The following is a 16,844-nucleotide window of genomic DNA, read 5'->3' as shown; positions in this document are numbered from 1 at the left end:
TCATAAACCAACAGTTCTGTATATAGGAAAGTTTTCTTTCTAGCGCCGCATCATAATTACTTTTTTCTTTCTTTTCATTTTTCATTTTTCTAAATTTTTTCCTTAATTAAGCTTTTTTTCTTAGATATTGAAATCTCTCTCTCAAAGTTTTAGCCAGGCCCCATTGTTCGATCAAAAAGAAATAAGAAAGAGTAAAATTGGGTTGGAAATCTAAAATATCCAGGTGAACAGATCATAATCATCATCATTTTTTCACGAAAAACACATTTCAAACAAAGGCAGGATATCTTCTACTCACATTCTAGATATTCGTCGTTTTCATTTGTCTGCATCCCTTTCTCAGCGTCATATCACAAGAAGGTGTGCATATACCCATACGGAAGCAGCAAGAAGTAGCCAAATAACGCCAAACAAGAGATCGAAAGTGTAAGGAATAAAGAAAAAAAGCGGAGCTTTCGAGTTGAGAATGATAACTGAGGGATTTCCCCCGAATTTTAGCATGTCGAAAAGGTCATCCTTACCACAAGAAAATGCAAATGCTCTCCGACAGATTAACACTACTACTGTTAACCAACTGCTGGGGTTACCAGGGATGACGTCCACTTTTACAGCCCCGCAACTCTTACAGTTAAGGATCATAGCCATAACCGCCTCCGCCGTGTCTCTACTTGCCGGGTGCTTTGGGATGTTTTTCCTTTCTAAAATGGACAAGAGGAGGAAAGTCTTTAGGCATGATCTCATTGCATTTTTGATAATTTGCGACTTTCTTAAAGCTTTCATCCTGATGGTTTATCCCATGATTATCCTGATTGACAACAGTGTGTACGCAAAACCTGCATTTTTCAATACCTTGGGGTGGTTTACAGCCTTTGCAATTGAAGGTGCAGACATGGCTATCATGATATTTGCCATTCACTTCGCTGTTTTAATTTTCAAGCCTAACTGGAAATGGCGGAATAAAAGATCTGGAAATATGGAGGGTGGATTATACAAGAAGAGGTCATATATCTGGCCCATCACTGCTTTAGTGCCGGCCATTTTAGCAAGCTTAGCCTTCATCAATTATAATAAGCTCAATGATGATTCTGAAACTACTGTGGTGTTGGATAATAATAATTATGATTTTCCCGATTCTCCCAGACAAGGTGGTTACAAGCCTTGGAGTGCATGGTGTTATCTACCGCCCAAACCTTACTGGTATAAAATAGTATTAAGCTGGGCTCCCAGATATTTTATTATCATTTTTATATTTGCGGTCTACCTCAGCATTTATATTTCCGTTACCAGTGAGAGTAAAAGGATCAAAGCCCAGATTGGAGATTTCAATCATAATTTACAGGAGGAAGAGAAAGAAAAGAAAATCATGTTTGGTTTGGGTCATTGGGGCAAAGCCAAATGGTATTTTCAATCATATTTCCGGTCGCCTTTGTTACATTTGCTGAAGAATTTGAAGAATTTCTTCACTATCTCGCTGGTAGATCCGACTGAGGAAACAGACGATTCAAGTAGTAGTGGTACTTTTGATCTCAGCCAAAGCTCCCATGAAATTCCTACAATTTTCGAAAAGACAAAGACAGGGAGCGATGAAAATGTTTCGATGAATGGTGGAGTTCGTTTGCTTGACTATAACACTACAAAACAACAGGATAAACTTCAACCTGCGACGTTTAGGGATCCAGATCTAGAGAAAAATGATTCGCTTGATTGTGACAATGACATTTCATTGAATCCTTTGGGATTTATGAGCAAACAAAGCGAGCATAACATTTCTTTCGACGTTGAAAATGAAAGAGGAGATACAGGGAAAAGTTCGGTGCTGGGACATCAGACTTTTTTTGGTCCAAATTCCCTAGCATCGCCCTTCGATACATATGATGATGATAACGATAACAACAACTACAATAATAAAAATAAAAATGAAAATACCAAAAATAACAGTAACAATAGCAATTTAGCCGATAATATTCCCATAGCTCATAATAGAGCGCTTACTCAGTATCAAGAATCTTCACAGGATACTATTAATAATAAAAACGAAGATGACAATTCAAATTTCACAGATGTGCAACGACAATTTCAAACTCAAACCTACCAACAAATGAAAAAACGTAGGGCGCAAATTCAGAAAAATTTGAGAGCAATATTTATTTATCCACTGTCATACATTGCGATTTGGCTTTTTCCCATCATCGCGGATGCTTTACAATACAAGCATGAAATAAAACACGGGCCCTCTATGTGGGTATCATACATTGACACTTGTGTAAGACCATTAAGTTGTCTTGTTGACGTCATTGTTTATCTATTCAAGGAAAAACCTTGGAATTATTCATGGGCCAAAACGGAATCAAAGTATTTAATAGAGAAATATGTTTTGAAAGGCGAGCTTGGCGAAAAGGATATTATGGAGTTTTGTCATAGCGATTGGGGCAAAAGAGGTTGGTATTATCGTGGGAAGTGGAAGAAAAGAAAGTGCTGGAAATATTCTACTAATATTTTCAAGCGTACGATATGGTTTATCGAACGTATTTTTAAACAATTGTTCGAACTGAAATTAAACTTCGATTTTTATGACAACTGTGACGATTTTGAGTTTTGGGAAAACTATTACTCAGCCAAAGATTCAAGCGATAATAAGCGCGCAGAGTCAGATGAGATCAAAACGAATAATAGTGACCGTTCTCTCCCATCAAACTCACTCGAGCTCCAGACCATGCTAAATTCCACTAGGTCTGAAGAGGTTGAGGTGCCATTGTTTTGGAGGTTTATCCATCATATTCCGATGCTTGGTGGTATAGATCTTGATGAGCTAGACAGGTCGCTGAAAATACGGTACAATAACGACCATTTTTCCTTACCTGGATTGAAATTTGCATTGAGGAGAAGAGAAAGTCAAGATCAAGGTAAAGATGTCTCGAATGACAGCATAGTTAAATCAAGCTTCTTTTCTAATAATGTTATCACAAAAAATGACAAAAGCAGCATAGAAGAGAATAAGAATTCACGTTATCAGGAGGCTGCCATCTCCGAAAACGACTTTAGCGAGCCAGCAATCACCTGTAATACTCCCCATTCAGTAAATGATTCTCAGAATGATAGTGATAGCAATGGTATGGACTTGATAGCTTTCTTGAAAAATGGACCATTATAATACTACATACGTTGACCTTCAAGGATAGGAAACAAAAGAGGCAGGACGCGATATTGAGAAACTAGCATGAATAAACCTTATTTCTTCTATATGTATTTTAAATAATATACTGCATTATAGAACCTACTCGTTAAAGCAATATAATTTTGTGAGAGTTTTTTTCCTCTATCCAACGGCGAAAGCATTAAGGAAGAGAAGAATTTAATGAGCGAAATAACAGAATGTTCAAGAAATATGCGAAAAATGAATGAATTTTTTTGTATAATGGAGTAAAAAAATCCCATGCAAAGAAATAATTTTAAAAAGTTCTTTACAATGCCAGTGAGCATGGTTCGACATCTCAAGAGAAATGCACTGGCAGCAGATCTTTCGCCTACGGAAAATGCAACATCAAATGAATTCAAGAAGCATTTGCAAAATGAGGTTGAAAGGGAGAAAACAATTCAGCAAAGGAAAAAAAAAAAACGAGCTCAATCAAAAGAACTGCCAAGTTCCACTAATAAAACCAAATTACCATCACATAATAAGAAAGAAAAACATAAACAGACAGATCCTGAGTATGAAATTGATATCGAAGGGCCTCTCAGGAAAATTAAGCCGTATCACTTTACATACAGAACCTTTTGTAAAGAACGCTGGAGAAATAGAAAGCTGATTGACGTTTTCACGTCTGAATTCCGGGATCGCGAACCTGAATACTATCGAAAAACAATTGCCAACGGTAGCGTTTGTTTAAATGAAAAGACGGCGGACTTGTCTACCATTATTCACAATGGAGACCTGATCACACATCAAGTCCATAGACATGAGCCCCCAGTCACTTCCAGGCCCATAAAAATTGTTTTTGAAAATAATAACATAATGGTTATTGACAAGCCGAGTGGTATACCTGTTCATCCGACCGGTCGATATCGATTCAATACGGTGACGAAAATGTTAGAGAATAAATTAGGAATTGCAGTGAATCCATGTAATAGGTTAGATAGGCTCACAAGTGGATTAATGTTTTTGGCAAAAACCCGGGAGGGAGCTGATGAAATTGGTGATCAATTGAAAGCTCGGGAAATTAATAAAGAGTACGTAGCCAAAGTGATCGGTGAATTTCCAGAAACGGAAGTAGTTGTTGAAAAACCTCTAAAGCTGAAAGAGCCGAGGCTTGCTCTTAACGTGGTGTGCCAAATGGAAGATGAAGGTGCCAAGCACGCAAAAACCGTTTTTAACAGAATAAGCTACGATGGGAAGACGAGTATTGTAAAGTGCAAACCACTTACTGGACGATCGCACCAAATTAGAGTACACCTACAGTATTTAGGCCATCCAATTGCTAATGATCCTATCTATTCAAATAATGAAGTCTGGGGTAGCAGTCTAGGCAAAGATGGGCAGACAGACTTCGATACAGTCATAGCTAAATTAGACGAAATAGGGAAAAGCAAGCCCGCTAAAAGCTGGTTTCATGAGAGCTTCGGGTACAGCGAAGTATTAAGGCAAGAACAATGCTCTATTTGTGACTCAGATCTTTATACTGATCCTGGTCCTAATGACCTTGATCTTTGGTTGCACGCATATCTATACGAATCTACAGAGACTGACGAAGAAACTGGAGAGAAAAAATGGTGCTACAAAACCGATCATCCAGATTGGGCTCATGCAATATAACGGCTTCTGGCATAAGTTGCGGAAAATACTATAAAGGGGTTGTTCATTTTTTCTAGTCAATTATTGTCCAATCAAAAATCACAACAAAAAGTAGCATAGTACAATCTTAACCTTAATTATCAAAAAGCTTAATATTAAAATATAGAAGACAATGAGAAGCGAAGAATAATAAATGTCATTTTTCTTTTTCTTTTTCCTACGAAACTCCTATTAACCTGAATAATAATTCATTGAAACTTAAAATTCCATCAGCAGGAGGTCGAAGTTTTTGAAGTGTTAACTCTAAATTTCAAGCATGGAAGAAAACTCAAGAAAGTTTCGGTATCTGACCCACGTTTCTTTTTCTATTTCTCACGGAACTCTCTGAACCATCTTAAGGTTTGGAAGCTACCAAGTGCAGACCGCTGATGTCACCGATTACTCGGATAGGCAATCCTTTTGTACTGTCTTCTGCAACACGAGGCAGCAGCTATTCGGCGGATGTAATTACCTACGGCCTCCTCTTCCGCTCGTCTTTTTAGTCGAGGAAAATTTTCACAACTGGTCGCTTATTGAGCGCGTGGCTTCACTTTTTACGAGAAAATCTTAATTCTTGCCTGAAAGTAGCTTGAACGCCGAAAAAACAAAAAAACCTTAACGATTCTCAGATCTTTTTAGGAGATTTTGAGGCAGTGCTATCCAGTTGCTAACGGACAGCCGTAGAAGGAAAAATACTGCAAAAAGTTTTTAAGCTTTGCTTACGTCAAATTCAAATCTCAAATCGGGTTTAAGAATGACGCCTCCTCCCGTTTGCTGGTAAACCAAGAGCGGTGTCATTTTTCTTTTTCTTCCTTTTTGAGGAGGCACTCCGAAATAGGGTAGAAATTATATCGCTTCTTCATGGGCTTACATAAGCATTATTCTCTTGACGTACTCTTTCGCCAAGTTGGAAGAATTGTCCTGCGAACCTCTCAATTTTTCGTCTTGATCGTAAAAAATAGCATTGGTGCTTTTACGGTAGATGAATACTATTTCGGGGAAGTTTTAATCCTTTATCGGCGAACATAAGATTTTCTGAGGTTTTTGTCTCCGGTTTACTGCTAACATATTATCATGGAGTTTCCATATGGATCGAAGTTAAACGGTAGAGCTTAGAAGGAGCGATTTCGAAAAGCTGCCTGCAAAACTTTTACAGCAGCTTGATAAGCTTTTTTTTCAATCACGGTTAATAGATGCAGTGGGGTCCCGCGATTACCGGACTGACTTTTTTTAAATTTCTTCGAAAAGAAAAAAAACTTCTTTTTTTCCTTGTTCCTGGGGCGTTTTCGGGGCGTTGCCAAACTTTATTTTTTCTCCTGTCAATTTTGGGAGAGGGGCAGACGTTCTTTTCTTTTTCCGTGCCTACATGTGCGATACGGCGAAGAAACTGACACAGGAAGATCGGATCAGCATTCACATGGTGAATTCCGTTTTACTTCTTTATTGGCAAAGCAAAAGTAAAGAAAAAAGTGCTATACTTTCATTCTATGCTTACAGGACACCCGATAATCCTAAAGAAGAAAAATTTTCACACTAATTCCTGCTTTCGCAGCGTCCAAATAATCAGAGTGAATTCTCCATATTTAAGAGAAGCAAATCACCTTGCCTAATTTCATGATGGCCTTGGCACTTTTTCCTCTCCATACTCTATATATCAAAGACCAGTATCCACAAAAATCATGAAGAAACTGCTTATCACATTTTACCTATTGTTTGCTACTCTACTCACAAAGTCAGTAACAGCGGATATTGCAGCTGACATTGCAGCTGACAAAGCAAATACCTCTTCGTTGCTTGTCAAGAGAGACGAAAATGTTGCTATCAATGGCTGCCCCAAGTTAGATTTCAATTGGCATATGAGTCAACAAAACATTCTACATTATGACCTGGATGTCACTTCTGTGTCTTGGATCAAAGACAATGTTTATGAAATTAGTATTCATGTCAAGGCTGTAAAAGATATCCCATTGAAATATTTATGGTCTTTGAAAATCATCGGTGTTAATGGTCCTTCACGTACCGTACAACTTTACGGAAAGAATGAAAAAACATACTTGATCGACGATCCAACAGATTTTACGTCTACTTTCCAAGTCTATGCCAACCCCTCATCCGACGGATGTACTGTTTGGATGCCAAATTTCCAAATTCAATTTGAATATCTACAAGGCGATGCTGGCCAGTACTGGCAAACTTGGGAATGGGGTACCACAACTTTTGATTTATCGACAGGTTGTAACAACTATGATAATCAAGGCCACTCACAAACAGATTTCCCAGGATTTTATTGGACCTATCAGTGCAAGGGAAACAACGATGGAACATGTACAAAACCCTCTTCTTCATCTACTACGAAAATATCTACCGTTCTTTCCTCATCTACGAGCACATCCACTTCAAGTTCTCAATCTTCTGGAGAAATTTCACTGCAAAGTAGTCGTCAAAGTACAACTTCAACCAGCATCATCGATGCCACCACTTCCGTTGCTCAAAGCAGTTCATATGATCCAAATTCTTCATCTAGTCAGGACGGCATGTTCCTTATAAGAATCCCCAGTGATGCAACGACTTCATCCAATCCAAGTACTTCCATTGATGCCACGACTTCAGTAGCTCCAACGACTTCATCCAATCCTAGTAGTTCTATTGGTGCCAGCACTTCAGTTGCTCCAACGACTTCATCCAGTCCAAGTAGTTCTATTGATGCCACGACTTCAGTAGCTCCAACGACTTCGTCCAGTCCAAGTACTTCCATTGATGCCACGACTTCCTCTGTTCAAGCTAGCTCAATTGGGCCAAATGTCTCATCTAGTCTAGACGGCATGTACCGTACAAGAAGTTCAAGTGATGTAACTAGTTCAGCTTATTCAAGTAGTCCCGTCGATGGGACCACTTCCGTTGCCCCAACGACTTCGTCCAGTCCAAGTAGCTCCATTGATGCCACGACTTCAGTCGCTCCAACGACTTCATCCAGTCCAAGTAGTTCTATTGATGCCACGACTTCAGTTGATCCAACGACTTCGTCCAGTCCAAGTAGCTCCATTGATGCCACGACTTCAGTTGCTCCAACGACTTCATCCAGTCCAAGTAGTTCTATTGATGCCACGACTTCAGTAGCTCCAACGACTTCGTCCAGTCCAAGTACTTCCATTGATGCCACGACTTCCTCTGTTCAAGCTAGCTCAATTGGACCAAATGTCTCATCTAGTCTAGACGGCATGTACCGTACAAGAAGTTCAAGTGATGCAACTAGTTCAGCTTATTCAAGTAGTCCCGTCGATGGGACCACTTCAGTTGCTCCAACGACTTCATCCAGTCCAAGTAGTTCTATTGGTGCCAGCACTTCAGTAGCTCCAACGACTTCATCCATTCCAAGTAGTTCTATCGATGCCACGACTTCAGTTGCTCCAACGACTTCGTCCAGTCCAAGTAGTTCTATTGATGCCACGACTTCCGTAGCTCCAACGACTTCGTCCAGTCCAAGTACTTCCATTGATGCCACGACTTCCTCTGTTCAAGCTAGCTCAATTGGGCCAAATGTCTCATCTAGTCTAGACGGCATGTACCGTACAAGAAGTTCAAGTGATGTAACTAGTTCAGCTTATTCAAGTAGTCCCGTCGATGGGACCACTTCCGTTGCCCCAACGACTTCGTCCAGTCCAAATAGCTCCATTGATGCCACGACTTCAGTCGCTCCAACGACTTCATCCAGTCCAAGTAGTTCTATTGATGCCACGACTTCAGTTGATCCAACGACTTCGTCCAGTCCAAGTAGCTCCATTGATGCCACGACTTCAGTTGCTCCAACGACTTCATCCAGTCCAAGTAGTTCTATTGATGCCACGACTTCAGTAGCTCCAACGACTTCGTCCAGTCCAAGTACTTCCATTGATGCCACGACTTCCTCTGTTCAAGCTAGCTCAATTGGGCCAAATGTCTCATCTAGTCTAGACGGCATGTACCGTACAAGAAGTTCAAGTGATGTAACTAGTTCAGCTTATTCAAGTAGTCCCGTCGATGGGACCACTTCCGTTGCCCCAACGACTTCGTCCAGTCCAAGTAGCTCCATTGATGCCACGACTTCAGTCGCTCCAACGACTTCATCCAGTCCAAGTAGTTCTATTGATGCCACGACTTCAGTTGATCCAACGACTTCGTCCAGTCCAAGTAGTTCCGTTGCTGTCACCACATCCGTTGCTCAAACTACTTCATCCGATCCAAGTAGATACAGGAACAGCACCACATCCATTTTTCATTCTACTTCATCCGATCCAAAAAGCTCTATCGACACCATCGCTTCCGATACTCAAAGTAGTTCAGCTGACCCAAGTAGCCCTATTGGTGCCACCACATCCATTCCTCAGACTACTGAAGTTAAACCTAATGCTTCATCTAGTCAAGACGGCATGTACCGCACAAGAAGCTCCAGGGATGTGGCCAGCTCAGCCGATCCAAGTAGTTTCATTGGTGCCAGCACCTCCGTTATACAAACTTCTTTATCCGACCCAAGTAGCTCTATTGATGCTACGACTCCCGTTGCTCCGACTACTTCAGCAGTTCCAAGCAGTTCCGTTAATGGCACCAGTTCCGTTGCTCCAACGACTTCATCCAGTCCAAGTAGCTCCGTCGATGCTACCACTTCAGTCGCTCCAACAACTTCAGCTGATCCAAGCAGTTCCGTTAATGCCACCACTTCAGTTGCTCCAAAAACTTCATCCGACCCAAGTAACTCTGTCGATGCCACGACTTCCGTTGTTCAAACAGGTTCAATTAGACCAAACGTCTCATCTAGTCTAGAGGGCATGTACCGTACAAGAAGTTCAAGTGATGTAACTAGTTCAGCTTATTCAAGTAGTCCCGTCGATGGGACCACTTCAGTTGCTCCAACGACTTCATCCAGTCCAAGTAGTTCTATCGATGCCACGACTTCAGTTGATCCAACGACTTCGTCCAGTCCAAGTAGCTCCATTGATGCCACGACTTCAGTTGCTCCAACGACTTCATTCAGTCCAAGTAGCTCCGTCGATGCTACCACTTCAGTCGCTCCAACAACTTCAGCTGATCCAAGCAGTTCCGTTAATGCCACCACTTCAGTTGCTCCAAAAACTTCATCCGACCCAAGTAACTCTGTCGATGCCACGACTTCCGTTGTTCAAACAGGTTCAATTAGACCAAACGTCTCATCTAGTCTAGAGGGCATGTACCGTACAAGAAGTTCGAGTGATGTAACTAGTTCAGCTTATTCAAGTAGCTCCGTCGATAGGACCACCTCCGTTGCCCCAACGACTTCATCCAGTCCAAGTAGTTCTATCGATGCCACAACTTCAGTTGCCCCAACGACTTCAGCTGATACAACCATATCAGCTAGTCCATTTATTTCAAGTGTTTCCTCTTTCTCATATAAACAGGCCAATTCAAGCGCAATAACTACCTTGACTGTTCCAGGCAATTCTGTTTCTTTAACTTTTTCAACCGGCTCATCTAGCTCCTTTGACACAATGAATTTGAATATTTCAACCGGTTCAGCATCTACCCCATCTAATACAGCAGCTAAAGTAGGCTCTGCTCGTTCTGCTGCTCCAGATATGTCATCTAACTTAGCTAGCATGGTTCGTTCAACTCCATCAGTTGTTTCAAGCACTTCGGCTGCTCCAACTGCTCCAACTGATCCAAACACATCAGTCACCTTGAATTCCTCAATCAGCTCAGCAACCACAACTTTTTCGACCGGCTTGATAACTGCTATCTCTGCTACTTCAGCTATTCCACTTGCGCTTAATAATTTAAGCCACTCTATCGTTCAAACCACCTTAATTAATTTAAACACCTTAACTGAGAGATTAACTTCAATCGATTCAACAATCTCAACTACTCTAACTCCACCGGCTTATACACCTATTTCATCTGAACAAACAACCCTAGTTAAACTATCTACATCGGTTGCTCCAACGATCTTAATTGACTTAACTGTCTCGACTGATTCAAACTCTTCTGTTGGAACCACTCCATCTACCAAAATACCCAATCCAACAAAATCTACTGAAATTGTAAGTACTATCACCACAACCAGACCTGCTACACCAATTGTTAAGAGCAAATCTGTTTCTGTCATTTCCGTAAGCCAATCTCCTAAATTATCTTCAAGCATCATTTCGGCATATTCAACTGCTTCAGCTGGCGCGACCGTTTTAGTTGCACCATCTTCTTCAGCCCATCCAACCGCTTCAGTTGGAACTAAGACATCAGCTGATGTAAGTGTCACTGGTACCGCCAGTGGAGTAACTGTATCTGTTCGCTATTCAACATTAGTAACTTCGAACATTAACATGCACTCTGATGTCATGAACTCAGACGATTTCAGTTCTAGAGAAACTACCGTTATCAAACAATCAGAATTTGCAACTTCTCTTACATCGACGACTGCTACAAACAACGCTCAACGAACTACTTCTATTGTGAATCACAACATTGAAGATAACATCTCTGCCGCCTCTTCTCTGAAAAGCACCTCCGAGGCTTTCAGTAAAACAGCCTCCAGTCAATACAATTCCATTCTTCCCACAAAATCCTTCACGACCACCACCACAAACACGTTAGCAACGTATGAGCATTCCCTTGCAACTGTATCAACCAGTGCCATCAGATCATCTGTTACTATTTCATCTATGATGGAAGGCATCGCAAATACCGAAGCAGTGGGTAAATTGATGTGGCTTGTCGCCGCTCTTCCACTAGCTCTTGTCTAACTCATTTCACGATTAATCACATTCTCTCACGTCATTCCAGTTCATACTTATACATAAAACATTATAGAATTTGCATAAAAAAAGTAGATAAATCATTTTATAGAATATTCTCCGATACTAAACATCTTTATTAGAAGATCTTTCGCATACACCCTTTAGATTTCAGAGAGTGCAAAATATCTTATTCTAACATGATAAAAGAAAATATTTGGCAGCCGTGAACAGATAGGTAAACGAATAACCACTAAAGAGACCCTCCATATGAAGTACTTTATAGCTGGTTAATTATTTCAGAAGTGAACAGTTGCAATACAGATTCTGTTTTGATGGACACACCAAGAATAACATATTCTCAAACCATTACTCTAATTGTATGGCATTACTTATGAGGTCGTTGGGTCGAGGACGCATTTTTTACCCTGCTTTGCACCGAAATAGAGCATAATAGAAGGAAGCAAAAATAACGAAAATGAAAAAGTTTCCAACATTGAAAATTAATTTCAAAAGGGTTTTGGAATCGTATTAATTATATACAAGCTGATATCATTAAGGAAGACAATTAACCATAACGAAGCATGTCTAAGAAGAGGGGCACTAAGGCCAAGCCGGTGGCCAAAATAACTTCGAAAAAAGAAAACGAGCAGTTCCTCGAGGCTTTGAAACTATACGAAGGGAAGCAATACAAAAAATCTATTAAGGTACTAGACGCCATCTTGAAAAAAGATGCTAGCCACATTGATTCCTTGGCTTTAAAGGGTCTGGATTTATATTCTGTGGGTGAAAAAGATGATGCCACTTCCTTTGTGGCCAATGCCATTAGAAAAATTGAAGGCAGCGCAGCATCGCCAATTTGCTGCCATGTATTGGGTATTTATATGAGAAACACCAAAGAGTACGAAGAATCCATCAAATGGTTCACAGCAGCTTTACACAACGGCTCCACCAACAAGCAAATTTATAGAGACTTAGCAACTTTACAATCGCAAATTGGAGATTTCAAGAGTACTCTGATTTCCAGAAAAAAATATTGGGAATCATTTCTCGGCTACCGTGCCAACTGGACATCGTTGGCAGTAGCTCAAGATATTAATGGTGAAAGGCAACAAGCCATTAATACGCTATCTCAATTTGAAAAACTTGCTGAAGGAAAAATTTCTGATTCCGAGAAATATGAGCATAATGAGTGCTTGATGTACAAAAACGACATTATGTATAAGGCCGCTGGCGATAATCAGGATAAGCTGCAAAATGTCTTGAAACATTTACACGATATCGAACCGTATGTTTTTGATAAATTTAGTTTATTAGAGAGAAAAGCATCTGTTCACATGAAATTGGGCCAATTGCAAGATGCGTCTATTGTTTATAGAACTCTGATCAAGAGAAACCCGGATGATTTCAAGTACTACAGGTTGTTGGAAGTATCCCTGGGAATTCAAAATGACAATAAATTGAAGAAGGCCTTGTATGGTAAACTTGAGCAATTTTATCCAAGATGCGAACCACCTAAGTTTATTCCGTTGACTTTCATTCAGGACGAAAAAGAACTTTCCAAAAAATTGAAGGATTACGTTCTGCCCCAATTGAAACGTGGTGTTCCAGCAACTTTCTCTAACGTGAAGCCTCTCTATCAAAGAAGGAATTTCAAGGTCCCTCAACTGTTGGGAAAAATCGTCCTTGAATATTTGTCCGAGTTGGATGGCACGCAAGATCCAATTCCATTTATCTGGACCAATTATTACCTGTCTCAACATTTTCTTTTCTTAAATGACTTCCCCAAAGCTCAAGAATATGCCAATGCCGCACTTGATCACACACCCACTCTAGTTGAGTTTTACATTCTAAAGGCACGCATTTTTAAGCACTTAGGGCTAATGGACACAGCAGCCAAGCATCTAGAAGAAGGTAGACAACTGGACTTACAAGATAGATTTATCAATTGTAAGACAGTCAAATATTTCCTGAGAGCAAACAACATCGATAAAGCTGTCGAGATCGCGTCCCTGTTCACCAAGAATGATGACTCCGTTAACGGTATCAAAGACTTACACCTTGTAGAAGCTTCTTGGTTTATCTTAGAACAAGCAGAAGCTTATTATAGATTGTACTTAGAAAGAAAAAAGGAACTAGATGAGTTAACATCCTTAAAGAACGAGACAAAAGGTGAAGAAAGTGAAGAAACTGCAAATGATATTAGGGATAATCAATGGCTTGTTCGCAAATACAAAGGTTTGGCGTTGAAAAGATTTCACGCCATTCCTAAATTTTATAAACAATTTGAAGATGATCAGTTAGATTTCCATTCGTACTGTATGAGAAAAGGTACACCAAGAGCTTATTTGGAAATGCTGGAATGGGGTAAGACACTTTACACCAGGCCTATGTACGTTCGCGCAATGAAGGGAGCATCAAGACTTTACTTCGAAATGCACGATGATCACTTGAAAAGAAAGTCAGATTCTTCAGACGATAATTCAGAAGACATCGGAACCAATGGCCAAAATAGTACTAGTAGCCAGAAAAAGAAAGCTAAGAAGGAAGCTGCTGCCATGAACAAACGGAAAGAAGCTGAAGCCAAGAGTGTTGCAGCTTATTCGGCTGACCAAGATGATGATATATTTGGCGAAAAACTGACAGAAACTACCACGCCAATGAAATATTTCGCAACCGAATTTTACGATAACTACTCCAAACAAGCCAGGGAAGATGAGAGAGATTACATCTTGGATTTTGAGGTCAATTATAGAGTTGGAAAGTTAGCTTTGTGTTTTGTTTCTTTGAACAAAATTGCTAGAAAATATGGCCCCACGAGCGGGTTATTTGGAAGTGTGGCGATTGTATTGTTACACGCTACAAGAGACGATACCCCCTATGATCCAATTTTGAAAAGGGTAGTCACAAAGAGCTTTGAAAAGGACTACTCTGAGATTTTACCGTTGAATGAAATTTCTAACGATGGCTTCGATTGGTTGAAATTCTATCAAGAAACCTTCAGTGAAAAAGAAACAAAAGGCCTGCTTTTCCTATACCGCTACCGTGAGGATGTCCCCATAGAACAATCTGCTCTGAAAGAAGTGATCATTGGCGGTCTTTCTGACTTGGAACCTCGCGCTCAAAACGAGATTTTGCAGTACCAACTATAGTTTGTTCGCAAGATGTCAATTAACTCGTACGTAGTATATATATATATATATATATATATATATATATATATATATATTTGAAATAAGTTTGATTTACAGAAATATGAGCCATACTATCGCCAAGTTACTTTCATCAATTCTGCCCTTTATTTATCCAGAAGGAGCAGAGTTCTTGTTAAAATAGTGCGTTCCCATCTCAGACAAAAAACGAAGAATATTTCTTTGCCCTCTTTGAGCGCCAGTTGCGGTGAGATAATTTTTTTTCTAGGTCGCATAGTTTGAAAGACTTCTTTTTTTAACAGGAAAACACTTTTGTTAGATAGATGTAAAGCCCATTCCCTCGCATTTTGTGAAAACAGGCATTGCTTCAGTATATATATTTTGGCCAAATTTTCCTCATCGGCACAGTAAAACTGGATGACCATCCCTCATATGAATCACGCCGTATCGAAGAATGCTAAAAATAAGGTTTCAAGTGCAATATGCCCCACGCAAGATCGAAACGGGATCAGGAAACAACCCGATGACAATATAGTTAATGAACTGTCTTCGCATAAAAAGCCAAAAGCGTCCCACCCCAATTCCTTGATGAAACCTAAAACGACTGACAAGCATGAACGCACTCAGGCTGCGCTAGAGGACGTAGCATCATTACAACTTAGACCGGCTGATGACATGGATCCGGTAACAGTGTCAGCAGCTTCAGTAGTGTCAATGTCCAATGACGTTTTGAAGCCAGAAACACCCAAAGGGCCGATTATAATTGGTAAGAATACTTTAAGTGGCATTTTTTATGGACCTTCTTTTTCTAAAGGGGAGTCTCTTAATGCTCGAATGTTTCTAAAGTATTACGGCGCACATAAATTTCTAGACACCTATCTCCCCGAAAATTTGAATTCGTTATACATTTACTATCTAATCAAATTACTAGGTTTTGAAGTCAAGGATCAAGCGCTTATCGGCACTATCAACAGTATTGTTCATATAAGCCCACCCGAGCATCCACAGGATTCGAAAAATACGATATCTGTTACCAATGTAGAAGACCCGTTGGCAAAGAAACAAACAGTTCGTCTAATCAAAGATTTACAAAGAGCAATCAATAAGGTTCTATGCACAAGATTGAGGTTATCCAATTTTTTCACTGTCGATCATTTTGTTCAAAAATTACATACCGCTCAAAAAATTTTGGTCCTGACAGGTGCAGGAGTTTCAACTTCGTTAGGAATCCCTGACTTCAGATCCTCTGAAGGGTTTTATTCAAGAATCAGACATTTGGGGCTCGACGATCCTCAGGATGTTTTCAATTATAATATTTTTATGCACGATCCTTCCGTTTTTTATAATATCGCCAATATGGTTCTACCTCCGGAAAACATTTATTCTCCATTGCATAGCTTTATTAAGATGTTACAAGCAAAGGGTAAATTATTGAGGAATTATACTCAAAACATTGACAATTTAGAATCCTATGCTGGAATAAGCGCTGATAAATTAGTTCAGTGCCACGGTTCTTTTGCTACTGCCACATGCGTTACTTGTCATTGGAATCTACCTGGCGAGAGGATATTCAATAAAATCAGGAACCTTGAACTTCCACTATGCCCGTATTGCTTTAAAAAAAGAAGAGAGTATTTCCCAGAGGGGTACAACAGTCCATCTAACTCCAACAGATTGGACGGTACATCTTCACAAGATTCGGCTCCGACAAGACCTCCATATATCCTCAACTCATACGGTGTCCTCAAACCAGATATCACGTTTTTTGGCGAGGCTTTGCCAAGTAAATTCCACAAGAGTATCCGTGAAGACATTTTGGAATGTGATTTGTTGATTTGCATTGGAACAAGTTTGAAAGTGGCACCAGTATCCGAGATCGTAAATATGGTCCCTGCGCACGTTCCTCAAGTCCTGATCAACTATGACCCCGTCAAGCACGCAGAATTTGACCTATCCCTCTTGGGTTACTGTGATGATGTTGCAGCCATGGTTGCTCAGAAATGTGGTTGGACAATTCCCCACAAGAAATGGAATGATTTAAAGAACAAGAAATTCGAATGCCGGGAGAAAGATAAAGGTGTATATGTCGTCGCATCAGATGAACACCCAGGGACTTTATAAGAAGAA

At 40.1% G+C, this 16,844-nt stretch overlaps 5 protein-coding genes across 5 annotated transcripts; all 5 read left to right on the top strand.

The window, feature by feature from the left end:
• Positions 1-499: 499 nt before the first annotated feature.
• Positions 500-3,151, top strand: GPR1 (Gpr1p; the record flags this gene model as incomplete). Its single annotated transcript, XM_056232352.1, has 1 exon — positions 500-3,151. The coding sequence occupies one exon, from the start codon at positions 500-502 to the stop codon at positions 3,149-3,151; it is 2,652 nt and encodes an 883-aa protein (XP_056086639.1).
• A 282-nt stretch (positions 3,152-3,433) lies between these two features.
• Positions 3,434-4,810, top strand: PUS9 (pseudouridine synthase PUS9; the record flags this gene model as incomplete). The annotated part of the gene is made up of 1 exon (XM_056232350.1): positions 3,434-4,810. The coding sequence occupies one exon, from the start codon at positions 3,434-3,436 to the stop codon at positions 4,808-4,810; it is 1,377 nt and encodes a 458-aa protein (XP_056086638.1).
• A 1,697-nt stretch (positions 4,811-6,507) lies between these two features.
• On the top strand, positions 6,508-11,574 carry SKDI04G2020 (uncharacterized protein; the record flags this gene model as incomplete). The annotated part of the gene is made up of 1 exon (XM_056232349.1): positions 6,508-11,574. The coding sequence occupies one exon, from the start codon at positions 6,508-6,510 to the stop codon at positions 11,572-11,574; it is 5,067 nt and encodes a 1,688-aa protein (XP_056086637.1).
• Positions 11,575-12,149: 575 nt separating this feature from the next.
• NAT1 (peptide alpha-N-acetyltransferase complex A subunit NAT1) lies at positions 12,150-14,717 on the top strand (the record flags this gene model as incomplete). The annotated part of the gene is made up of 1 exon (XM_056232348.1): positions 12,150-14,717. One exon carries the CDS (start codon positions 12,150-12,152, stop codon positions 14,715-14,717), a length of 2,568 nt encoding a protein of 855 aa, XP_056086636.1.
• A 417-nt stretch (positions 14,718-15,134) lies between these two features.
• SIR2 (NAD-dependent histone deacetylase SIR2) lies at positions 15,135-16,838 on the top strand (the record flags this gene model as incomplete). Its single annotated transcript, XM_056232347.1, has 1 exon — positions 15,135-16,838. The coding sequence occupies one exon, from the start codon at positions 15,135-15,137 to the stop codon at positions 16,836-16,838; it is 1,704 nt and encodes a 567-aa protein (XP_056086635.1).
• Positions 16,839-16,844: the final 6 nt, after the last annotated feature.

This window comes from Saccharomyces kudriavzevii (genome assembly GCF_947243775.1).
Source record: "Saccharomyces kudriavzevii IFO 1802 strain IFO1802 genome assembly, chromosome: 4".
Taxonomy (NCBI): Eukaryota; Fungi; Ascomycota; class Saccharomycetes; order Saccharomycetales; family Saccharomycetaceae; genus Saccharomyces; species Saccharomyces kudriavzevii.
Note: the sequence above shows the minus strand (reverse complement) of the source record. Positions and strands in the feature narration are given on the sequence as shown.